General features: G+C 43.1%; 1 protein-coding gene across 1 annotated transcript in view; it reads left to right on the top strand.

Annotated features, from left to right (window-relative positions):
- Nucleotides 1-26,362, top strand: part of Egf (epidermal growth factor) — a 72,645-nt gene that overhangs the window by 6,789 nt on the left and 39,494 nt on the right. Inside the window, 9 exon segments of the mRNA XM_050155496.1 lie at nt 9,349-9,548; nt 11,867-12,048; nt 12,427-12,654; nt 13,353-13,555; nt 19,221-19,346; nt 21,389-21,511; nt 24,041-24,163; nt 25,048-25,173; nt 26,169-26,305. Of these exon segments, the coding sequence (XP_050011453.1) occupies nt 9,349-9,548; nt 11,867-12,048; nt 12,427-12,654; nt 13,353-13,555; nt 19,221-19,346; nt 21,389-21,511; nt 24,041-24,163; nt 25,048-25,173; nt 26,169-26,305 (1,448 nt within the window).

The following is a 26,362-nucleotide window of genomic DNA, read 5'->3' as shown; positions in this document are numbered from 1 at the left end:
CCCAGCAGCACAGACATTAAGGGCAACATTGAATAAATGGGACCTACTGAAACTGAGAAGCTTCTGTAAAGCAAAGGACACTGTCACTAAGACAAAAAGGCAACCCACTGACTGGGAGAAGATCTTCACCAACCCCGCAACAGGCAAAGGTCTGATCTCCAAAATATATAAAGAACTCAAGAAACTAGACTTTAAAATGCTAATTAACCCAATTAAAAAATGGGGCACTGATCTGAACAGAGAATTCTCAACAGAAGAAGTTCAAATGGCCAAAAGACACTTAAGGTCATGCTCAACCTCCTTAGCGATCAGGGAAAAGCAAAGTGTTTTTATAAATACTTATTCTTACTGTGATCACATTAGCTGTCAACATTTCAAGTAAAATGCTTACTTAAAGTATTTTTCTGTATGTTTTCAGAGCTTTGTGTACAGTCGCAGCCCAGAACTCAGTAGCCAAACTGGGACAGAGAACAATGAAATTAGAGTTGAGGAATAGGCTTGACATCTTGGAATATTTTTCTTCTTCTGTTTTGGAAATATTTTGGTCTGGGTCACGCGTGGTTGCATACGCCTTTAAAATCTCAGTGCTCCAGAGGCAGAGGCAGATGTATCTCTGTGAGTTCAAGACCAGTTTGGTCTACATAGTAAGACTCTGTCTCAAAAAAAAAAAAAAAAACAGACAAATCTTTTGGTCTAAGGACACTTGTGACAAGTATCTAGATATTGGCAAGTATTTATATGTTTAGCCTTGCAATTTGAGGAACATTATTTAAAAGTAACAAAAAAGAAAAGCAATTGTATTAGTTATAAAGAAATCCACGTCAAATTTTATATCAAAAATTTTAAAAGATTTTAAGAAATTGATTAATTTCTAGATCTTCGTTGGGATAGTGAACATTAAATGCTACTGGTAGAAGCTGTTTATTTTAGGTTATTTTAAAATCTTTTCTCTAACAGAGATTATTTTTGTTTTGCTGTTGTTGTCCTTCCTTCCTTCCCTTTCTTCTTTCTTTCTTTCTTTCTTTCTTTCTTTCTTTCTTTCTTTCTTTCTTTCTTTCTTTCTTTCTTTCTTTCTTTCTTTCTCCTTTTCCCACAAGATTAGAGTTTCTCTGTGTAGCCCTGGCTGTCCTGGAACTGGCTCCATAGATCAAGTTGATCTCAAACTCAGAGATCCCCCTGCCTCAGCCTCCTAGTGCTGTTAACAGAGATCTTAATGAAATCACATTTCATTTCACTATTTGAAGATTAAAGAAGCAAATGGAAGGACATATTTCATGCAGTGTAGTGGTTGAGAGTGATGATATTTATCCAGGAAGTTAGCCCAAGCTTGAGCTTCTTTCCAAAACTACCTCAAGCACGGAAGCCACTGGTTTTTACAGGGCAGACACTGCAGGCAGCTAGAAATCCAAGTGATGAGTGTCAAGGTCACAAGACCTTCAAAGGTCACACAGCTGACCTCTCCTACTGCAGGCAGAGGCTGAAGTCCACACAGAGCCAGCAGCAGCTCATGAGGGTCCTCTAATACAGTTCAGGACCCTAGGCTCATGTCCTGCAAAGTCATAACCCACATCGATAAAACATGCTGTTAAAAGTCCACCCATGTAATGATTTTATTGGTTCTCCTTGCCAAAAAGTATTCTTAATTCTAATTGGATTAAGAAGAGTTTCTTGGGGGTTGGAGAGATGGCCCAGTGGTTATGAACACTGGCTGTTTCTCCGGAGGACCTGACTTCAATTCCCAGCAATCACATGGCAGCTCACAACCATCTATAATAAGATCTGATGCCCTCTTCTGTCGTGCAGGCGTACTTGCAAATAGAGACTCAAATACATAAAATACATAAATAAATAAGTTATTTTTAGAAAGTTTCTTGGGGCTTGGGAGATGATGGCTCAGAGGGTAAAATGTGTGGTTAAAACATCCAGAAACTGTCTTTGTGTATACATGTATGTGAGGGGATTATATGCATGTGTGTGTGTGTGTTTTTCTGTGGATGGGCACATATGTGACATGGAACTCATGTCAAAGGATATCCTAGGATGTTGGATTTCACCTTCCACCTTGTTTCAGACACGGTCTCTTTGAAGTTCACGGCCATATATGCCAGGCTACCTAGCCTTATTGCCATCTCTCATTTCCCTATAGGAGGACAGGAAATCCAAAAGTGTACTGCTGCATCTGACTGTGTGGGTTCTGGGGACTTGAACTTGGGTCTTCCTGCTTGCCGGCAAGCACTTTACCCACCGCGTTACCTTTCTAGGCCTGGAAAAACTTTTCTAATTCTTGATGTTGATGAATCCAGTTGAGTATAGTTATCATGGTCTTTAAGTTGAGCATAATTTATATTGAAAAGCAGAGAGGTTTTTTTTTTAAAACTATTCACTTAAAATGAAATTTTCTTTATGGCACAGAGCATTACAATAGAATCCACTGTTTCTCAAAACTGCATTTTTGGAAGAGTTTTTTCCTAGTTATCTTGATTGTGGAACTGGCCAAGAGACAGGCATGTGACTTAATGGAACAGACAGTAAAACCCAGATATGGGTTCACAGAGTCATTTGATCTTTCACCAAGGCACAAAAGCAAGTTTACAGAAAATGAATCTTTTTACTAAATTGTGCAGCGCCATTTAGACATCTAGATGTCCCCCTGCTTGAGTATCTGTAAACAACACGTTGAACCTGGATCCTAAGTATGCAGTCTACACAAAAGTGGACTCAAAATGTGTTAGAGATCTGAATTCAAGATGCAAAGCTACGAGACCTTTAGAAGGAGACACCTCGGTCCCAGGGTTAAGCAAAGACTTCTGGGAAATGATACTAAGAACAGAATTTATCGAAGAAAAATTGGTGAATTGTACTTTGTCAGAATTTAAGATTCAGCTCCGCAGAAGGTGCTGACGAAACAGTGGAAACGAAGGCCTGCTGAAGAAAATGCCTGCAGTTGCCTATTTCAGAAGGCATCACAAAAGTATTTTTATATAGCTCAGTGTATTCTGATAGTAAACATACAGGAACAGCACCGAAGACAGCCAACACTAAAACTGTACATGCATGTAGGACAGCTCAGATAGAACAGCATAGCGAATGGATGCAATCTACTGTGAGATAAAACCGCTACAAACACCATGTAGTTGCCATCGAGAAGAAATCTACGTCTTTTTTTTTAAAATCCAAATGTCCAGAAAATTTTAACATTGTTTATTGATAATTGTTGTAAAGTCGGACTGTTGAAATGTGTTCACGGAAACATTTTGCTTGCATTAATGTTTCACAGCTTCTGTTTATATTAGAAATCCACACACAAACAAAAATGGAAAAACTTCCAATACATGATTCCTGTCACCTATTTTTCCAATCACAATCATATACTTAGGTACCTGTGACTCTATGGAAAAAATACGTAACATTCAGAACCACTGAAAACAGAAAACACTAAAAACAGGAAGAAGAGGGAAAATTATTATTTTGAGAATGGAATTATTATTATTATTTTGAGAATGAAATTATTATTATCATTTTGAGAATGGAATATTCCTCTTACTAGTGGGGTCTTTTTTAAAAAAGATCTATTTATTTATTTATTTATTTATTTATTTATTTATTAATTATGTATACAGTGTTCTGTCTGCATGTATGCCTGTGGGCCAGAAGAGGGCACCAGATCTCATTACAGGTGGTTGTGAGCCACCATGTGGTTGCTGGGAAATGAACTCAGAACCTCTAGGAAGAGCAGTCAGTGCTCTTAACCTCTGAGCCATCTCTCCAGCCCCCACTAGTGGAGTCTTAAAGCACGTGCTCTGCGTTGCTAGCTGGAAATCTTTTAGCATAATTGTTACAAGTTTGGCATGCATAGCGCACAGGTTGGTATCTTCAAACTTGCCTCTTGTAAACTACCAAAAGCTGCACTACGGAAGTGCAGATCTGTTTTGAAGTCCTCAGCAATTTCTCACACTAGGCACTGGAAGTCCAGTGGCCTTCTGATAGCGTCTGGTTTCTGGTGCCTCAGTCCCAGGCCTGTAAGAATGGGTTTTCTCCACCCCTCTAGTAGAGGGCGCACTCTTAGAGTCTCTTTTGTAGCCATTTGTTTCCTGGGTGCTTTACAGGGTTTGTGGGCAGTCTGCTTTGTTATTACTCATCCTTACTTATCCCCTTCTCCTTTGGCTGCAGCCTGGCAAATGAGATCAAAATGTATTTTTTAAAAAACTTCAATAATAACAATTTAAGAACAGACAAAGGATTTAGACACTTAACAGAAAAGATGCAAGGGTGGTCTGTTACCCATGAAAAGATGATCAATGCCAGGTCAAAAAGGGAAATTATGCAGTTCCCATTCACCTGAATAAAATGAGGACTCCCACTGGGTGGTGGTAGGAGGGTGGGTTTGTAGGACAGGAGCAAGGAAGCGGGAATAAACAGCTGAGCAGCAGTGCTTTACGTCGTATTAAGATTTTGGTTTGATTTGGTTTTTTTGAGACGGGGTTTCTCTGTGTAACAGCCCTAGCTATCCTGGAACTAGCTCTGTAGGCCAGGCTGGCCTCAAACTCACAGAGATCCTCCTGCCTCTGCCTCCTGAGTGCTGGGATCAAAGGCGTGTGCCACCACTGCATGGCTACATTAAGACTTTTTCTTTAAGCTTTAAAATTGTGTGTGTGGGGGGTGGAGATAGAGATAGAGATAGAGAGAGAGAGAGAGAGAGAGAGAGAGAGAGAGAGAGAGAGAGACCTGCACACGTGAGTGCAGGTATGCACAGGCCAGAGACAGAGTCCTCTGGACCTGGCATTGCAGGCAGTTATAAGCCCCTAATTCTGGTGCTGGTAATCAAGTCATTAAAATAACTGTCCTATGTTGAACCATACTTGTACGAATTTAGTCTCTTTGTCTACTGGGAAAATTCCAGAAAATAAATAAAATACAATTATTTCTTGATTTTTAAAAAATTATTTTATTTTATGTGTAAGTGTTGTGTACATGTATATCTGTGCAACACATGTATACAATGTCCACAGAGGCCAGAAGAGGGCACTGGATCCCCAGGACTGTAGTTACAGACAGTCGTGAACTGCCTTGTAGGTGCTTGGGATAGAACCCAGTGACATGGGATGTCCTTCTGTGTATGTGTTGCTTATATTGGTTGAAGAATAAAGCTGTCTTGGCCAGTGGCTTAGCAGAGTAAAGCCGGGAGGAAAATCTGATCAGAGATATAGAAATAGAGTAGGCAGAGTCAAGGAGACGCCATGTAGCTGCTGAAGGAGAAAGACACCAGAACCTTACCAGTAAGCCACAACCACATGGTGATACACAGATTAATAGAAATGAGTTCATTCAAGATGTTAGAGCTAGCTAAAAGATACAACTGAGCCATCGACCAAACAGTGCTATAATTCATATAATTTCTGTGTGATGATTCAAGTCTGGGTGGCCAGGAAATGAACACTCAGTCTCCTCCGGGAGAGCAGTCGGTACTCTTCACCACCGAGCTGTTTCTCCAGCCCCTATTTCCTCATTAATCCATTAATTTGCTCAAAGACTGTTTCGAGTGCCTGTTATATGCAAAGAATCCGACCATAATCTGGGACGAGGAATATTAAATGGTGAGTATGCCCCCCCTCCAACCTGCAAACTATTTATGGAGCAACGTAAATAAATGCAACCTTTTACTGATCACATCAATAGATCGATGCATTAAAAATTAGTCTGATGTGTTTGATAAATTGTTATTTCTAGAAAAGGCATGCTATGTGTCCCTGAGAAGACCCTTGGCTATAGATCTGCAGGCCTGTATCCCATTGTGGTTCACAAGTTCGCAGCTCTAAGCTCAGGCTGCCTTTCCTCTATGAGACGACATGTGCCAACATTCTAGTTCTTGGTTTCCCATTGAAACAGTGGCACAAATCTACATAGTAAAGCGTGGGCCGTGCAAACGTACGACAGAAAGTTCCTGACGTGTAGACTGGGATCATTAACCAAGTGTTTTGTCATGTGCGGTTTCGTTCTCCTTTCTCTAAGAATCTGACAGGCAGGAGAAATTCCGTGAGATGTTCTGAGAGCCTTGCCAGCAAGCATGAGAAGATGGGTGTGTGAGCGAGGCTTTTGTGCAGCTATGTCCAGAGTGCCTGCTCAGGACAAAGATTTATCTGGGTCAGAGGCTCAGAGTTTCCCATCTGTGCTTGTTCGCTGTGTGTTTTAGGATCCACTGTGAGGCAGAGCATCATGATAGCGGGAACATATGGCAGGAGCTGTTCTCCTCCTCGCAGCTGTCAGGAAGCAGAAATGGCAACAGAGGAAGAGGCCAGGGCTCCATAGCACAATGGTGCAGCCCTACTGTCCCCCTTTCTATGGTCACTGCCCCCAAATAATGAGTTGTCCACTGAGAGTCTAACGCATTGGATCAGCTAGAGGAGACTGACCTCACTGGCTCGAGAAGTGGGCTTGCAGAACGCAGCCAGGAGTGTGCTTCACTTACCTCCGATCTATATATTTTTATTTATTTATTTATTTATTTATTTATTTATTTATTTAAGATTTCTGTCTCTTCCCCACCGCTGCCTCCCATTTCCCTCCCCCTCCCCCAATCAAGTCCCCCCTCCCTCGTCAGCCCAAAGAGTCATCAGGGTTCCCTGCTCTGTGGGAAGTCCAAGGACCACCCACCTCAATCCAGGTCTAGTAAGGTGAGCATCCAAACTGCCTAGGCTCCCACATATTTTAACCCAAACAAGATGACAACAAAAGTCATCATTACACAAAGCCGCTTGTCCCTCAGTCTGTGCCCTTTCCATGTTTTTGATGGTGTCTCGGGGCTTTTATGGTTTCAGTGGTAACCAAGCATGGACCATTCCTCTCTGTGCAGAGGGCTAGTATTGACATAAAGATATCAGAAACAGCTTTGAGTTCCTTCTCTTAGACATCTGTAGAGACATCAATTCAGATTCTCCTGACCTGATACTCCCATGTTCCTTTTGCATCTCTCTTGTGTTGTATCCACTGAAATGAAGATAACGCTTTCTAGTTGAGTTAGAGCCTGCTAACCCATCATGCTCAATCCTTAGGAAAATGAAGTCATTTAATAAATTCCATTACAGTATGAAGGCTTAGCAGAATAGAACAAGGACAGCAATAAAGGTCGCAAGAATGTTAGAATTGTCCTCTGATTGTCCCCTTGCCTCAAGAGTTCCATCATTTTCTAAATGCAGGGTGATAGCATTTAGAAATGGTCAGGAGAGACTAGGAACCAGCCTCAGTCCAGGAAATGAGACTGCTATTTGATTCATTTCATAACATAAAAGACAAACCCATCCAGTAATTCATGCTGTGGTTTCCAAAGAAGGCACTGGGTTCCCACGCAGATACTGAGAGCTGGCAAGTCAAAGTGCCAGGTGACCTTGATCTAAATAGGGAAGGACTCCAGGCACAGTGGTTAAGGCCCAGAGCAAGGTACTGCTGGGACCAGGGAGGTCTACCGCAAAGATCGTGTAAATAGAAATGCAAGGGTCCCACTGAAATAAATCCCGGATAAATAGAGACTAACTCTTGAGAGTAGATGTAGCATTGGGGTTAGTCTTATATTCAAAGGTGACTTGGGGGGCAGACATGTTTTAGATTCTTTTGGGTTTTTGGAATATTTGCACATACATACTGAGATCTGTTGGGAGCAGCATCCAAATCTCCAGGGGGCCATCACTTACACATGAAGCCTGAAGGTGACATTATACAAAATTCTTCGTCTTCCTGTGTGATCAGGTATCAAGTTTTCCACTTATGATGTCATGCTGATGACCATCAGAGTTTGCAATTTTAGGGGCATTTGGAATGTTAGAATTTTAGATTAGAGAATTTCCATCTGTATTTTATGGCTACTGTAGCCTGTCTGTAACAGGGATATCAACATTTGTCTAGGGGAATGGACAAAGAATTGAATGACAGGGAAAGACAGAAGACCCTGAGAAAGGGCATACAACCGCTTTAGACACTCGGGACAGGAGAAGCCCAAGGCTGGAGCTTCATTTGACAGACATTGACTTGGGTGGTTTTTTTCTTTATTATTATTATTATTATTATTGTTACAAATTTTCACCTCCTCCCATTTCCCTCCCTTTCCTCCCTCTAGTTACCCCTCCCCCCTCCAGTCCAAAGAGCAGTCAGGGTTCTCTGCCCTGTGGGAAGTCCAAGGTCCTCCCCCCTCCATCCAGGTCTAGGAAGGTGAGGATCCAAACAGACTAGGTTCCCACAAGGGCCCCGGGTCCTCCTCTTTCCTCTGTTGGCCCTGTCTGGATACCCACCCCTATGCCTGCCTGCTTGCTGTTTCTCCTCACAGAGTCTCTGGCAACAAGAAGCCAATCACCTCAGGACTCCTCCCTCATTTCTCCAGAATACTCTAATTCTTCCTCACCCTCGCCATGTTTCCTGACAGTTGGAAGCTAGCGTTCCAACATCTTCTGCTTCCTCTTAGGAGTTCCCTCTGCTCTCCACCATTCATTACTTGACAGCTCTGGCCACAGGAGGAGGCAGGAAGAAAGAGCATCTATTTCCACGACAGTGTTTAGAATTGTTATGGTTTGAGTCTGAAATGTTCCCTGTAAGTTCATGCTTTGAGCCGTTGGTCCTCAAGGTCTGTAGTATTTGCGGGGCTGAGGAACATTTAGAAGGCATGGCCTGGCCGGCCGCAGTAGGTAGCCAGGCTTAGAGTCAGTCCCTTGTTGCTGTCATGGTCTCCATCTTCTGGTCACCATGATGTGAACATCCTCCTCCACACACTCTTGCTGCCGTGAACTGAGATGCCCTAGCCTTTCCTCCCCACCATAATTGTTCCGAGTGCCCTGAAACTGTGACCCAAAGCAAACCTATCAGGCATGTTGGTGATAGCAACACAAAGTAACAATACAATAATTTTATTCCCAGCTTATATGACTGAATTCAATATTCACACAGACTTTCTTTCTATGATAGAAAGCCTTACCTTGTTTCTTTTTTGTGCATAATAAGTGTACATTAGTTGAACATATATTTCTCTTTAAATAATTCTTTTTTTTTCATAATTTGGCAATGCACATTTCTTATAATCCCCCTTAAAAAGAAGATGGCTTATAGAAATCTATAAGGACCCCTTATTCTGTATAGAGTAGTTTTTATTTAAAATACAAGACTATAAATTTAAGTTATATGCAGAATTAACTGCATACATAGTATATGTAATTAATATATGGCATATAACGCAATATACATAACATAACACAACATAGATAATATATGTAGGATTAACTACATATATGAATTGTCATGGGAAGTATTTTATATGGATCAGTTCAAATATCACTGAGAATCTGCAAGTTGACTTCTTTCTCCCCTTAGGTCCTGCACCCCTCCTAATTTTCTCACATGGAAGCAGTATCTCCCGGATTGACCCAGAAGGAACAAATCACCAGCAATTGGTGGTGGATGCTGGCATCCCGGCGATCATGGATTTTCATTACAAGGAGGAGAGACTCTATTGGGTGGACTTAGAGAGACAACTTTTGCGAAGAGTTTTTCTGAACGGGTCAAGACAAGAGGTAAAAGTCCCATTATCATGAACAGTATGTCAGGAGTTTACACAAAAGCTGACAAATATGACAGACTGAATGTTTAATGTACAGATAATTTATCTAAGGCTATACCACTCTGAGCACACCTGATCTCATGAGCTAAACAGTACTCAGAGGACAGGCTCCAAAACCACAGAGAAACCCTGCCTCGAAAAAGAAAAAAAAAAAAAAAAAACCAAAAAAACAGTACTCAGAACTTGGATGGGAAGATAAATGAAAACGCATTATGGTTCAAATGCGTGTGTTAAATAGAGGCATTTAATCTGCCCCTGTGTTTCTAAACTATTGATTAAACTGACAATTGATGTTTGTAAGCCTCTAAAGAAGAACACGAGGAAATAAATGTAACTTTGAACACATCTGATTTTGTTCAGTCAGTCATTGTGAAGATGTTATTTGCATATTGATTTTGTACCTCAGACAGTCCCTCTATGAATATCTGACCAAATTCTTTTTGGTTGTCGCACATGAGTAAGCCAGGAGGGTAAAGATGCTGCAGGCATCTGGTGGGCCCAGGGCATGGCTGTCACTCAACGTCCTCTCTCTGTGGGACAGCCCCACAGTGAAGGCCTGTCTAACTTCACGTGTCAATAGTGCTGAGGTCAATAACATCTGTTTTATCTGCGTGCATTTTTTCCTTGTGTAGGGAAAGAAATTGCCTGGCATTTAGGAAGAAAAAAATGCCTTTGTATTCTCAAAGTATTTGTACTCTGGGGGAAAAAATGAAGCCAAGGACAGATAAAAAAAAAAAGTGTTGTATTTCAAGTACATACAAAAGACCCTTAATCTTTTTCTTCAACTGGTAGAACCCGGCAGTGAGTCCCTGGAGGAATGCGCACTGGGGATGGATTACTGAGAGCAGGTGATTAGCGGAACCTCCAGCGTTTATTCCCAACACAAAGGGCTCATTGTTGGGAGTTTTTCTTTTTTCTTTCAAAACAAACCTCTGTCCTTTCAATTATTCCTAAAAGCTTCAATTAGGGGCAAATCTGTTTTAGGACATCTCTAATACTGGCTAGTCTCACTTCAACAAGTTTGGCTGTTGGTATTCTCCAGCCATCTGCTAGAACAGCATGAAAATCTGAGAATTTGGAGGCTCCCTGTCACCAAACAGAGAAAAAAACATAAGCAGTTGTGGATTTATGTCAAATCCTTAGGAAGGATTGACCTGATGCCTAAGAACTCACCGTTATCCCGGCTCCTGTGTTTAAAACAGTATGAAAAGAGGAGCACGTGCCGAATGCGAAAACAATTGAAATGGAGGAACTAATGTGAGCTCGGTCGGTGAAGGGCTTGGCTGGCCGGTTCTGAGATCCAGCACGGCTTTGAGACTATGCTGCCTCTACCAAGCCTCACGCTCGGCCACGTCCTACATCACTGCACCTATTGCAAGGGTAGGGTTATGACACCGCCAGAACCTGTGGGCCGAGAAGCCAAGGCTTCCTCCTACCTTGAGCCTTCCAAGCCCCAAGAGAACTAGCTTGTCTGGCCCAGGCTGGACTCACAGATACAGACTCTTTTGTTTGGTTCTTTCAAGAAGATGGGAGGGACAGCCCAAAGAGGACCCCTGCTTCTCTGGTGCCACTGGAGCAAGATGAAAGGGCTCTCAAGGAAGAAGGGTGAGGCAGGAGAAAATGGGATCCCATAGCAAAGCTGCTTCTAGAGACGGTGGCTGCAGCTCAGCTGCCTGGCCTCACAGAAAACCCTGGGTGTGAGCCCCAGATGAGCATAAACTAGGTCAGGGGGGCAGACCTGTAATCCCAGCACTCCAGAAACAGAGGCAGGAGGGTCTGGAGTTCAAGGTCATCTGGAGTTAAAGGGTTCCAGGCTAGACCTGGCTACAGGAGATCCTGTTTCAAAAGAGGGTGGGGAATCCACTCCATGACTCTGCTCAAAGCCAATGGTAAGTTCTGCTTACCCAGAGCTTGGAAAGACCTAAAGGCCAATTTAGGTTGGGATCCCATTACCAAGTGCAATTGAATAAACTGCCTGTAAGCATAAAAAAAAGAATCTGTGAAGTTATTAATATATTGTGGCCGATTGCTTAATTTCAGTAATACATAGGATAATTCTTTATCCCAAAGCTGTAATACAAATGGCCTACTCACAAGGAGAGGGGTACCGTTGCTGAATCAAAACAAAAACTCGGTGGCTATTTTATCACATAAAAGATGTGGGAACACATTCAACGGCATACACTAAAGTGACAGACTTCACATGTGCAACCACAGGGCAATTTCGTTGTGAGTTATAAATATTTATAATATTGAAATTTGGTTTTGCAGACAGTGTGCCGTGTAGAGAAGAGTGTTTCTGGCATGGCCATAAATTGGATAGATGAGGAGATTCTCTGGGCAGATCAGCGGGAAGGAACCATCACCGTGACAGATATGAAAGGCAACAGTTCCCACGTTCTTCTGAGGTCCTTAAAACAGCCAGCCAATGTAGCAGTGGATCCAATAGAGAGGTGAGAATCTGTTGTTGTTGTCGTTGTTTTTAAGGAAATTGAAGTGAACTGAAATGAACTTCAAACCTCAACAAGATTCCCAAATCATAATACCAGAAAGGCAAACGGACTTCTGGACAATACAGAGATACCATTTTCTCCAAAAAAAAAAAAAAAAAAAGTGGCTGGAGTGGGACTCTGTAGACACTCTTCCCTGTTTGGTGTTTTGTAAGAGCTTAGTTTTCTTTCACACTTGAAATCACAATAGGAAATACACACACATTCTTGAATTCTCATTCAAAATGGTCAGCCTCTCCGTGGGCAGGCACCAGCGGCGGGAGCCCCCACTCTAGCGACTCTTCCTTCACTTATGGCTGTGCGTGCTGTGTGCATCCCCAGGTTGATATTTTGGTCTTCAGAGGTGCCCAGCAGCCTTCACAGAGCAGCTCTCAGTGGCGTGGATGTGAAAACCCTGCTGGAGACACCAGAGAGGATTGCTGCGCTGACCCTGGACAGATTTGAGAAGCGGCTCTTTTGGGCTCAGGACAGCGGAGAAGGAAGACAGGCTTACATTCGATCCTGTGATTATGACGGTGGCTCCGTCCATCTTATCAAACATCAGACACAGTAGGTTTTGCTTTTGAGAGGCAGCCAAAGAGTTGCCATTGGAAGCTGGTGTGATGAGTTAATTTTCCTCTTGTCAGCTACAGAGGGGTACTAGTTTGGACCAGAGTCACTAACAGGTCACTGCTGAGTGACTCTGGGCAAGTTAGTTAATGTCTCCGGTAGTCAGTTTTCTTTCACTGGATATGGTAATAGTACCTGTTTGTTGGTGTTATTGTGAAGATCAAGTAAATACATGCCGATAATAATTAGCAGCATGTGTAGCATATGATCTGCTCCCACAGTCGGTCATATGGGTCCTTCTCTGTCATTTTGCCATTTATTTGGGAACCATTGTCTCTCGTGAAACTGGCTCTGGAGACAGTGCAGGAAGAAGCAAAACTTCACCTGGTGTGGAGCTGTCAAGACCAGCTTTTTCTTCCCTCCTTACTCCTGGGTTCTTCCCCATTTTCATCACACTTGTGTGAGACAGGAGAGGGAGTTGGAGCTAGAGATTGTATTCTCTTAGTTCTAAGAATGATGACATAAACCAAATTTTAAACCTAAGATGTGTTTATCTAAACCAAAGTAAGAAAAGAACGGTGATTAAAATGCAAACAAACAAACAAAAAGTTTCCAAGTGGGGGGGGATTCAGCTTTAAAAAATCTAATGAATGTATGTTCTGCCATTAACGTCCCCTCCCCTTTCTGGATGTTTTTAGGCACAGTTTCTTTACAATGGCGCTTTTTGGTGACCGTATCTTCTACTCAACATTGAAAATGAAGGCAATTTGGATAGCCAACAAACACACCGGGAAGGACATGGTTAGAATGAACCTCAATCCATCCACTGTGCCACCTGGACAACTGAAAGTAGTGCACCCACATGTACAGCCCGGGGCAGAGGACGGTGCCCAGGGCTCTGGTGAGTCGCTAGTTACCCCAGAAGAACCTAGCACGTATATACTTCTTACCTTCCGGTTCAAGCTAGACGCTTAGGAATTACAGTGTGTAGGGGAGATAAATTTTTACTCAGCCTTCATCATTTCTCGGTTAAAACATAGTCCGGAAACAAAAGGCAGATTAAAAAGAGGAAAACACGTAGACATTAATTAGCATTCATTTCCATGTATATGAAGAAGGACATACAGGGTTCCTAAGGAAATCAAGCATGGGGGTGGCTTGAATAGTTGAGTCAGTAATGTTCATTTACTTGGCTAATGTTTACTGCTTAAGATTGACTTATTTATGAATAACCATTGGATGCATGGTAGTTCAAAACCCAGACAATAAAACAAAATAAAATGGTCTGACTTGAAGCACTTGCTTGCTATGTATTAACAAAGGGGAGACAGAAGAAAGCAAGGCAGGATGCAATTATACCTTGCAGTGAGCTCAATGAAGGGTATGCTGAGAGGCAAGCAGGGGTGTGAGGGTGCCATTTGATTGGCTGATCAAAATCAATCAAACAAACAAAAAAATAAATTGTCTGAGCACGTGGCCACTTAGAGAATGTCTACAAGAAAGAACAGTAAATTTACAGAGAAGTGACATGACAGAGTCCCTACTAGTGGCCTCTGGGGGAGGGGGCAGCTAAGAAACTCAATGGCAGGTGGAGGTGGGTTGGAGCTGTTAGTATAGCCTTAGGCAAAGGTGAGGGGTCAGAGAGCTTGCCTGGGCCTGTGGAGGTTTATGCCTTTAGTCCAACTATCTTAACATTTGCAGGAAGGCGGGTTGTATTCTGGTGGTCTCGGTTTCTCCCACCAAACTCCTTCCATTCTATCCCGTAAGTAAGTCTCAAATGTGCAGCCCTCTTTGTCCCGCTCCACGTTCATCGACAGTCAGTCTGTCCTGCCTAGCCCCAAGTTGTGGTCAGTCACTCAGGATCTATTTCCGTCGTCGTCGTCCCTTCAAATAGCCATTCTGATTCATTCACACCCTGCTAGGAGTCTTAAAGGCTATCCTTGGAATTCAGGTTGGAACTCACTGTGGATGGGCCCTGTGATGTCTGTCTAACCAACTTGGGTTAGTGTCCTTGGCCTTCCTTCAGGTCCTCAGACAGCGGTGGGTGGGCAGGGCTTTAGGCTTTAACTCTGCTGGTCATGCCCCGGAACCATGAGTGCCAGGCACTCACGTTGCCATCTGACTGTTCCTTCATCTCCTGCATTTCTTTCATTCCCCGCTTCACTGAGTTGATGCATTCATGCATTATGAGTTTATGCATTAGCTCGCTTTCTTGCCCAGTTGCTTTCCCACTTGTTTCTGTGTGACATGCAGGTACTTCTAGCCAAATCATGTCTGTCTCATTGCTGCGTATTTTTGGCCACTATAAATGCGATGGATAGTCAAACATTTTTAAATAATGTAGCCAAATGAATGAATAGTTGGCTAATCAAGTCGCAGTCTCAAATTTCCGCTTCTAAGTGTAGTCTGTATTTGAATGTTTTTGCATCTCATTGCTGGAGTTTTGCTTTTTCAAAGTAAGTGTGTGTGTGTGTGTGTGTGTGTGTGTGTGTGTGTGTGTAATTATTGGACAACTCAATGTGGAATCTGCCACATAAAAGATAACCGGCACTCATAGTCAAGTAGAAGTTTTGTTTCTTTTTTTTTTTTTTCGAGACAGGGTTTCTCTGTGGCTTTAGAGCCTGTCCTAGAACTAGCTCTGTAGACCAGGCTGGTCTCGAACTCACAGAGATCCGCCTGCCTCTGCCTCCCAAGTGCTGGGATTAAAGGCGTGCGCCACCACCACCCGGCCTTGTTTCTTATATTTATTAGCACAGATTAGCGTGTTTCATTGTGACATCTTCAGACAGGAACTTTGATCATTCTCACCTCTGTTGCCTTTTTCGGTGTAGCAGAAGAAACGAGAGAAGAGAGAGATGGGCAGTGGGCAGGGCCCTTTTAAAGGGGAACGTAGTGAATGCTCACAGGAGGTGCTCTTAGTGGCTACAGCTGAGGACAGGGCAAGTCAGGCCAGTACAGATGCCTGAATACTAATGCATGCAGGTTCCAAAGTGCTTCATGTAGGTTTTCGTACTGATCCATTAAGCATCATTATGAGACAGGACAGATGGAAAAATTGTATTATTTCATGATTCATGAACTAACGCGTGGTTCGTGGAGTGCCTCTTCTGTGACCACACAGCTAGCTAGTGGCTATAATACTGGGCTTAGTTCTTAGCTCGTGAGACATGGATTTGGGGGGAACTCCTGTCCAATACTTCAGATCATGTTCTCCCTCCCGTGAACACAGTCTCTCTCTCTCTCTAGAATCCCTCATTGTTGGCCGAGGCTTCAAGAGGGATTCAAGTAAGATCATTGAAAACATCAATTTCAGAGAAAAATCTAGGATTTACTGTAGAGCGGTTGCACACATGGCGACAAATAGAACTTGGTGGGGAAGCCAAAGCCAGTGCAGGACCAGGAAAGCCTGGTATCTGGATGCAGTTGCCCTGGGAACTGGCTGCAGCCACTGACCTAAAGTGTGACCATCATGCATACTCCACGGGCAAGTCACCCCCTTGGATTTCGAGAGCATCGTGGCACTGGTCATTATTAACTAGGTTTAAATTGTTTTTAATGCATTAGAGAACAGGGATTCTTCACCTGGGACTTGGAGGGTCCAGTGCCCTTTTTGATTTTACATGAAATATATGAAATGTGTCATCATGTCCCCCAGGGGACAAATAATCAAGGAACTCTTATCAGATCCTCAATGTGCCAGAGCCTTTCCATTTCTCTGGAGGCTGCTAGGCTCCTTCTTCAGGTTTGCCTAATATTAGGGTTCCCCTGGGAGTTGCTCAGCACCACTGGAGTTTAGGGGACATTTAGTAGCGAAGCTACTTCAGGGAAAATTCAAGAAAATTCTTGTAACCCAGCCGGCATCATTTTTGTGTGAAACACAAGTACTTAATGCAAATTAGAGAACCCGTGAACTTATTTCCTCTTATCAAATGACTAAGTCGTTGCCTATCAGGAATGTGCTATAAAATTCTAGTTCTTTGGGATCGAATGGGCTATTCGTGTGTATGCTCTGGAGGGAACCTTCCAAGGTTACATGACTTTGAGATGCTAGGTTCAACAAGTCGTTTCAGTGGGCTGGTTTTCCTCAAATGAGGAGTCACATACGGTTAGATCCACTGCTTCTTGCTAAGGACCACCTAGCCCGTGGCTTTTTTTCCATTTAATTTCCATTAAATTTCCATTTAATGTAGCAGTCCATGACTTAAAGCTATTCTTTCTAGTGTAGACCCAATTTTGAGCTCTAGACAAATAAAAACAAAACAAAAAGACTGCTAAGCTGCAAAGGTATTTTGCAGGGCAATGCTGTAGGGAAGGTTGATTTAAAACCTTTGGGATGTATACATAATACCCCGAAGGGAGCAACCCTGTGAGAAGACCTGTCTGAGCCCAGCAGAGATGCCATTCAGGGAAGGAAAGCCTTTAACCTCTTCAAGGGAAACGGATGAGCTGCTGTGTGTGCATTCTTTGTTCCCGCACAAAGACAAGCGACTTTAGCTACAGGAGCTTCATCCCGGGGGAGAGGAGGAAAGCCACAGCTTCTGATGACCTGGCCATCTCATGGAGAGTTTCTGAGCTCTTTCCTCGGGCCGCACCCCCTTGTTCTGTGCATCCTACTAGGTCAGGGTTGTGCAACATGGAGAGCAGATGAATGTGCTGGACTGAAGAACACCTTCACCAAGGCCTTCGCTTCTGCCTTCCGAGCATTTTTACCTGGATGTCCTCCTCATTCCAGTCTCAAAGCGAATGACTGACTTGTGAACTCTGCCCACCTGGTAGTTCCTCGAATGGGCACTTCAGTCCCAGGAGCTTGCTAAGAGGCAACATTGTTTCCAGAAGATTGCATGACTGTGTCTGTAGGTGGCACTGCTTGCCGCCTGTTATGCCAGTTTCTGGGCATGCAGGTCTCTCAGCTCCCATTCTGTTTCTGGCTAACCAGCAGGTCAGAAGTTGCCAGCTTGTCCATCATCTGTAAAGTTTCCCTTCAGCCCTTTGCACGACGGCTTCAGAAGCTGTAGATGAGTGCCTGTTTCCGCAGAGCCATGTTTTTAAGCTGAGTTTAGAGTGACGTCATTCTCACTCCAACGCACCTCACCACATAACAGCTAGAATACTTCTGCAGAGAGGAATGTTTCCATGTCAAATATATGATTGCTCCGAAGAGAAATTATAGGAAAGGCAAATTCAAAGCTTGGTACTATCCTGTAACATACATGTTTTCAGAATAAAAAGTTAATTTCCCAGGATCACCCAAAACAGACTTTTCCCAAAGCATATTCATAAACTTAAGGGTTTTTTTTTTTTAAAGATGTCGGTATGTTTCTTTTTCTTTTTAAAGAAAAAACTTTACATTATTTTATGTTCAGTTTCCCCAGCAGGGGACACCCCGACAGGGGAGTAACGGAAGCCAACCAACCAATCTGTTCTTTGTATTACGCCATTTCCCCCTTCCTGCTCTTCTGTCGCACACAGCGCAGCACCTCTCCATACCTAGATGAAATGTTGCTCCATTTACGGATTCCAAATAAAAACCAAAGAAGTCATCTAACTAAATTCATTCAGATTTTACCTTTTGACAGTGACTAGATTTTTATTTTTCTAAGATAAGGTCTTGCTAGACATGCTCTTGTCTGTGTCTCCACAGCGCTGGGGTGAAAGGCCCAGCCACCACTCCCATCTCCGATCTTCTTTCTTGACCTTCACCTTTTCCCACGTGTCTGTCTCTGTCTCTCTACTCTTCTGGAAATTTGTGCTTATGCTTACTTCTGTATTTCTAAAGCACAAAAGGCATACGATTAAAATTGGTAAAATGTAGGAGGGGGCAAACTGAACAAAGTTCTGAACTCTTTGCAAAGGGATACATGCTACCGGCGTTCCTTCTTGACATTGGGTCCGAAACGTAAAAGTACCATGCTAGCCACTTCCTCATCACCGTGAATTTAACCTAATTTATGGTCAATGACCACATAACGCCAGCACTCCAGTTATTCGCAACTCAAGCCAACTCTAGCTAAGTCATGCCAAGCATCCGTTTCACTGAGCAGATTTTACTGTTTCCTCTGGGATATTTCACAGCACACGGACGCTAGCAGCAGTAAAATGGAAATATTCAGGGGGTAAGCCATACGCCAGTGGAATATATTAAGTATAAAACCCGCGTCTTTAAATAATGACCGGAAAACCAGCCCAGGATCAAACAGACTTGAGGTATATTTCAGCCAAGAAAAACGCATTCTGAAGTTTGAAGCTTTTTAAATTCTTCAAGATAGAATTGTAGTTTCAATATACAGAGGCAAAGCACAGTGAAAGTGCTGAGACGGTCTCCAGCTAATTAGGACACCCTGCCGCGTCCCCGAGTGACCGCTTGGGCACTGGAGGGGGGGGGGGATGAGGGGGGAGGGGCGAGGGAAGGGGTGATGCAGCTGTCTGCGGGCTGATTGGAGCGGCACCGCCGTGACGTCACTGCGAGATTTGCCCCGCCCCACGGGAATCCGCAGGGGCTCCAGCAGGGCCCTCTGTGGAAAAAAAGCACGTCCACTTGCTCTGATAGAAAGCATCTTCTGTTTTAGACTCGGAACTTTGCAAACAGAGGAGGGGACTGTGCCACTACGGCCCGTGCGAGCGAAACGGCCAGTCCCACTCGTGCGCATGCGCTGAGGGCTACACGTTAAGCCGAGACCGGAAGTACTGCGAAGGTAAAGTACGCGTGCGCCGAAGCTATGCGGTGGACAGGTGCACGGCGATCTGCCCGTGAAGTCGCGTGACTGTGACTTGCGTTAGCGTGACGGGAGTTGGGGGGCTGTTTAGGTCCCCAAGGGAAACAAACTTCAGCCTTCCCTCCCTCCCTCCCTCCCTCTCTTCCATTCTTTCTTTCCCGGAAGAGAACTTTTTCTTCTGTTTTAATAGACTTTTTAAAAATAGACTTCTGTTGCTAGATGCAGCCCGCTAGGAAGCTGCTGCTGAGGGACTGAAAAAAAGGCCAGGGTCTTCTTTTTCTAAAGATTTATTATTTTTATTCTATGTGTGCGTGCCTGCGTGTACTTATGTGCACCCCTTTCGTGCCTGGTGCCTGTGGGCGCTAGAGAGGGTGTGGGATCCTCTGGAACTAGGGTTAAGGATGTGAGCCACTATGTGGGTCCTGGGAACTGAACCCAGGTTCTCTGTAAGGGCAGCAAGGACTCTTAACCTCGGAGCCAACTCTTTGGTTTTAAGGCCAGAGCTTTCTGAGAGCAGTCAGTACATCTTTTGTTCGACCTTGTGCAGATTATCAGGAAGAGCAATTTCTTCCCTAACTTTTATATATTTTCAGGAGTGATTCCATAGCTACCATCAGATTGAGAGTACCCCTCACACATCTTCCTCAGAGCGCCCCTCACACGTCTTCCCCTCAGAGCGCCCCTCACACATCTTCCCCTCAGAGCGCCCCTCACACCGTTTCCTCACAGAGCGCCCCTCACACATCTTCCCCTCAGAGCGCCCCTCAAACGTCTTCCTCACAGAGCGCCCCTCACACATCTTCCCCTCAGAGCGCCCCTCACACATCTTCCCCTCAGAGCGCCCCTCACACATCTTCCCCACGGAGCGCCCCTCACATCTTCCTCACAGAGCGCTCCTCACATCTTCCTCAGAATGCTGCTCACACTTCTTCCTCACAGAGCACTCCTCACACATCTTCCCCACGGAGTGCCCCTCACACTTCTTCTCCTACAGAGTGCTCCTCACACTTCTTCCCCACGGAGTGCTCCTCACACATCTTCCCCACAGAGTGCCCCCCACACAGTGCTCCTCACATAGCTGTCCCACAAAGTGTTCCTCACACGTTACTCACAGAGTGTTCCTTACACAGCTTCCCCAGAGTGCTCCTTACCTCTCTTCCCTGTACAAGATTCAGAGAGAACCCTGGGAGGCTGAATCTAGCTGGTTCCTTCTCTAGGCCTCCTGTTTGGGAATTCCTGATCCAACATAATGAACCATGGAGAAATAACTCTTGTCTTTTAAAAGGTGCTGTGAGCACACGTTCAGAAAAATTAAATGGTTTTAGGCACATCTAGCCTATGACTGTTACAGTTCTGTGCTTATGCCACTGAGCTAATGTAGTATCCCAGAAGCAGAGGGCGACAGCTTGCACTTCAGTGAGACAGGGCTGTTGGAGAAGTGTCCCTCGTGAGGCCTGGGAAAAGACCAAAAACAGAACAGGAAGTATCCTAAACTAGCTAAGATGTTCTAATCCCAGCTTCGCAGGAGGCTGCAGCAGGACCGAAGTTCAGGATCAGCCTGGCCTTCTCAGTGTTTTCAAGGAGACCTGAGGTGGACGTTGTGGCAAGCTTGAGACTGTGGAGGCTTAGGGAGACCCTATCTCTAACTAAAAAGGAAGGCGGTGGACACGTAGTGGCCACTCAGTGACAGAGTGCTAACTTAACACATGTAGTCCTCTGGGTTCAACCCTCAGAGTCCCAAAAAGGAGACCCAAGCTTTCAGAGGACTCTGTGTTACATTGTATTAATGGGTAATCCCAGTCTAAAACTCTGAGAAAGCACTCTCCAGGTCACTCTGGCACCACAGAGGTGACTTTCATGAGCTCTGAACTAACTTCTGTCAGCCTCCTGAGGATTGCAGAAGCAACTTTTTCACGGTGAGTTGCAGTAGAAGCAAGCACGGGATGCCCTGCGCCAAGCTAATTAGGGATATTGCAATTTCTTTTCAAGGATAACATCTGACTGTTGTTGTTGTTGTGCAGATGTCAACGAGTGTGCCTTTCACAACCATGGCTGCACTCTTGGGTGTGAAAACACCCCGGGATCCTACTACTGCACATGCCCTGCAGGGTTTGTTCTGCTTCCTGATGGGAAACGATGCCACGGTAAGCCACAGCAAGTCTCTATTGCAGTATTTTATCTCAGTCATGTCCCTCAGCTGGCTGTGATCTGAGTTGGTGTTCTTCAGTTAGCAGTCTGCATCGAAATGACCCGGGCACCTCATTTCATTTTCCTTTATAAAACACGGGTAGCTGAAGCTGGACATGGTGGTACACATTTGTAATCCTGGCCCTCTGAAGGCTGAGATGGGAGAATCACAAGTTCAAGACCAGCCTGAGATACACAGAAGGAATTTGTCTTAAAAACCAACAACCACATGAATAACTAGGCTCTAATACAGGCCTATTTAAAAAAAACCAAAATACTCTCCAGGGTCAGGGAAATAAAATTATATAAACAAACAAACATTTTATCTATACTATACTATCCAATATTTCACTGTGTCTCTAAAAGAGAGGCATGTCATAAACAGTCTGGATACATTCTTACACCTAAAGATTGACAATCATCCCTGTCTTAGTTAGGGTTTCTGTTGCTGTGAAGAGACACCATGACTACAGCAACTCGAATAAAGGGAAACATTTAACTGGGACTGGCTTGCAGTTTTATAGGTGTAGTCCATTACCATCGTGGCGGGACATGGCTGCATGCAGACAGACGTGGTGCTGGAGACGAGCTGAGAGTTCTACATCTTGATCCGCAGGCAGCAGAAACAATTGTGTACCACACTGAGTGTAGCTTGAGCGTAGGAGACCTCAAAGCCCACCTGCACACTTCTTCTAACAAGGCCACACCTCCTAATAGTGTCATTTCCTATGGGGGCCATTTTCTTTCAAACCATCACAATCCCCTAGTATCTATCAGTTTTTAGATACAATCACAATACTGCTGTCATATCCTTAAACGTTGACAATAATTCTTAATAGCATCAAATATCATTTTTCTATTACCTTCTCTTATGAGATTGTATTAAAAACTAATAAAAACAAAACTTTCAAATCCACATAAGCTTGTGCTGTAAAGTAGTTCATTTAAACTATCTTTTAAAAGCCTTGTACATAATGGGTTTATTTAAATAAGTGTTCTAATGAAGACCGTGTGTTAACTTGATGCACCTGTCTCTTACAGATACTTATTGTTCCTTGTATAGTATTCACTAAATTAAATATTTTTATTTACTCCAGGGCTTTTTGCTTTGTGGCTTTTGTTAATTATATTTTTACAAAGTAGCTGAAATATTCTGCAAACTTGTAGCTATAGATTGCATTAGATTCAGCATGGACATTTCTTGGCCAGAATACATTTAAATATAACTGTGCTTCCACCAACATATGGATAATGCCCTGTTGTTTCTTTATATCATAAGATTCATCAGTGATATTCATCTGTTCTAAAGCCCCCAGTCACCTTTGAATAATTATTTCCTAGATCTATTATTTCACCGAGTTTCTAAGTAATAGTCTAGTCTTGTTATTTCTTTTTAATTATTAATTAGAATGCTTTTATAAAAAGAACTTTGGTTAACTATTTGCTTACCCAAGACAGTGTAGTCCTGCCTTCTAATCTACTCTGTTGGCATGACTAATTAGCAGACGTGTGTTTGAAAAATCATGTTTCCCAGATGATGGAGAAGAGGTGTGTCTGTGTTCCTCTGTGTTCATGAAAGAAGACTCGTTGAAATCGATGGATAATAAATAATGAACTACTTGGAAATTACCTATGATCTTTGTATGTCTGATACTTGTTTTTGAACTATTAGCAAATATCCTGAAATATTGGCTGTAAATGGATTGTCTGTAGAGCCCACCATATACCAATGATAGAATATACAGTTTTACTTCATTCTCAAAGTGTCTAGAAATTTTATGGTACACATTTTCAATTTACATTTTAAATGTACTGAAATAATCTTGGTGCAAAGTATAGAGTAGAGCGTGTTTGCTCAAATCACTCTGCAGTTTTTCTTTTAGGTCGTTTACATGCGCACACCTCTTTAATACTTTCTACAGCACAAATGTATGTGACCTTGAAGGCTTTATTCTTATTAATTTCTTTGGCACAGTCTCATTAGGGTAGTGTAGGTTATCCTGGATCCCGGGGTTCTCCTGCCTCAGCTTCTCTGACTGGGATTACAGGTGGGTGACATCATTCCCAGCTGAAGCCTTTTCTGAGTCTTGTCTATCCTGTCCGGTTCTAATGCGCTGTGCCTTCCCATTCCCTTCCCCAGTGTTCTGAAGTTGCATGCTGTCCCACATAAATCCCAGCACACTCCAGGCACTTACCTTCCACTTTAGTGATTGTTAAGAGCCTCTCATTTCTCGTCCTACATTTAATTACACACAACACAGCTCTCCCTTTCTACCACGTGTAATTAGTTATATTTTCCTCAAATCCTAGCTCTTTAATTTTTCTAGATTGATACTTTGTTTCTTGTTTTCATATTTTCAGTACTATAGCATCTCATAAATGTTAGATATTTTGTCCAACTTCCTCCTTTCAGAGTGGCAACTGATTATAACAAATTCTCACACCCAATTTGAACATTAATTTTTATTTTGTCCTTTCCTAACTAGAACTTACTCCTTGCCCAAGCAACGCATCTGAATGCAGCCACAGCTGTGTTCTGACATCAGATGGTCCCCTGTGTATCTGTCCTGAAGGTTCAGTGCTTGAGACAGATGGGAAAACGTGCAGTGGTGAGTTCATTTGCCTTTTGTTGACTTGACGATATGAATCTTCTAAAAGACACCAAATTTAAGCTTATCCCCAAAGCGGACTATATTTTTCAATTATCACATACTGAAAGACATGGATGCAGCAGATGAATATGTAAATTTGAGAGGTTTCTGAGACAGCAGAGTTGGCTTGTTTCTAGAATGTTCTTTGACATTGTTAGTCCCGGAATAGCATCCCCAGCTCCTAGCAGTGTGATGTAAACTGCCCATGTGGTCTCAGTGCTGCCAGGCTGGTGCAGAGTGCTCAGAACATTGCTGGCAACTCATCACTAACCCTCTGCTTTTCTCTTCCTAGAGGCCTAAGCACATAGAAGTCTGGGTGGAACTCCAGATTAGCAGGAGAGTTTTAAAAGTAGTTTTTAATTGTTTAAATAATATATGCCAAAAATGAAAAAAAATTAGGTGAAATTTAGTATTACCCAAAAATAGAATTGGAAATAAAGCAAATAAAGATGGCTGAGAAGTAAAACAAAGAGACAAAAATGCAAAAGTCAAGAGGCCAAAAACGTATGAGATAGAAAAATTGTATTACTCTGCAGGAAGAGTTAGGACAAATTCAAAATGCGTTTCTTTGTCTGGCCGACTGCCAGTGCATGCGTTCTTGAACTCAGTGGTGGCACACAAGGACGAGGCTTGCTGGAATGTGAAGGGTTAACATCAAAATGCTGGGTTCCGGGGAAGCGGATGCTGTGACATTTTCCTCTAAACTTGGACAACTTAGTAGATGGCAGCGGCATGAATGATTAAGAAAATGGGTTTAAAGGGAAACACAGTTGGTTCTTTGGAGTACTTTCATGAAACATTGTTTTATCTTGTGTGATATAATATCACACTGGATTCTGTAGGTTGTTCATCGCCTGATAATGGTGGATGCAGCCAGATCTGTCTTCCTCGCAGCCCAGTGTCCTGGGAATGTGGTTGCTTTCCTGGGTATGACCTACAGTCGGACCAAAAGACCTGTGCAGCGTCAGGTTAGTGTCGCGGTTGTTCAAAAGCCTCCCGTGAAAAAGGTCACATAAAAATAGTGTTACATTAGAAATATACAAAGTCAAATTGCTTTTGATTCTTGGTAGAAAATATGATTTAAAAAAATTTTGGAAGTGGTAAATAAATCCTGTGACTATGGATAATGTAAATAACAATAACATAAATAAGTTTTGAAGAATATTTATGCCACTTTAACTAAGTAGGCATCCAGCCACTTAAAGAAGGGTATCTTTAGTAGATGAGGAGGCCGTCATGGACATAGTCTTAAAGGGCTTTATAGTTAAGAGATGTTTATAAATGTTTGTAGATTGACTTGATTTTGATCTTTCTGGCAAATGTAATAAATAATCGCAACACTTCAACAAATTCTATCTTTTTCCTTCAACTTTAATGTGGTTTATGCTTCAACTGTTTCTTTTCATCTTTTGATATTCCATCTTTTCTGACTTTCGCCACCCTTGGGAATCTTAGATTTATGCAAAACTGGTTTTGTCTGTTGCGGTTGTTTATGCTGATAATCTGAGATACTATAATTCTGATTCTGTGAAGCTTGCCTAAGTCTGACCCAATCGTCTTAATTCCACGTGGTCTTGGTTAATAAAACATAACAGATCTGGAGAATGATTAGAAAGCATTAAAATTAAAGGAATTATGATCCCCTTTGAGAAGAGCGCCCAGCAATGGAAAACTAATGGATGGATTCAACACATGCGGGTGGAAGAGGTGACAGGCAGAAGACTCGAGTTATTCGTCTATGGTTCTGGTTATTTGATCTTGCTCTTTTGGGGTGAAGCCTTGGCAGTGACACCTCGTAAGAGATGGGAGTCTTCGCCTACATCTGTCTACATCACACTGTTGGGGAAGTGAGCAAGCTAGTGCTGCAGGAATTAAAGAGGGCGCAGTGAAAAGCAGGAGTCAGAAGAGCTGTGGGTTTTAAAGCATGCTTCAATTTCAGCCGTATATGAAATTTGGTTAACAGGACCACAGCCATTTTTACTGTTCGCAAATTCTCAAGACATCCGCCACATTCATTTCGACGGAACAGACTACAGAACCTTGCTCAGTCGGCAGATGGGAACCGTCCTTGCCCTAGATTATGATCCGGTGGAAAACAAGGTACACTTTTCTTTTTCGTGGACAGATATGAAGGTCTGTTAAATGACTGGAGGATTT

The sequence above is a fragment of the Alexandromys fortis genome, unplaced genomic scaffold (genome assembly GCF_014885135.2).
Source record: "Alexandromys fortis isolate MF-2015 unplaced genomic scaffold, M_Fortis_MF-2015_v1.1 scaffold_19, whole genome shotgun sequence".
NCBI lineage: Eukaryota > Metazoa > Chordata > Mammalia > Rodentia > Cricetidae > Alexandromys > Alexandromys fortis.
The sequence above is the reverse complement of the archived record's forward strand: the minus strand, read 5'-3'. Positions and strand labels throughout refer to the sequence as shown.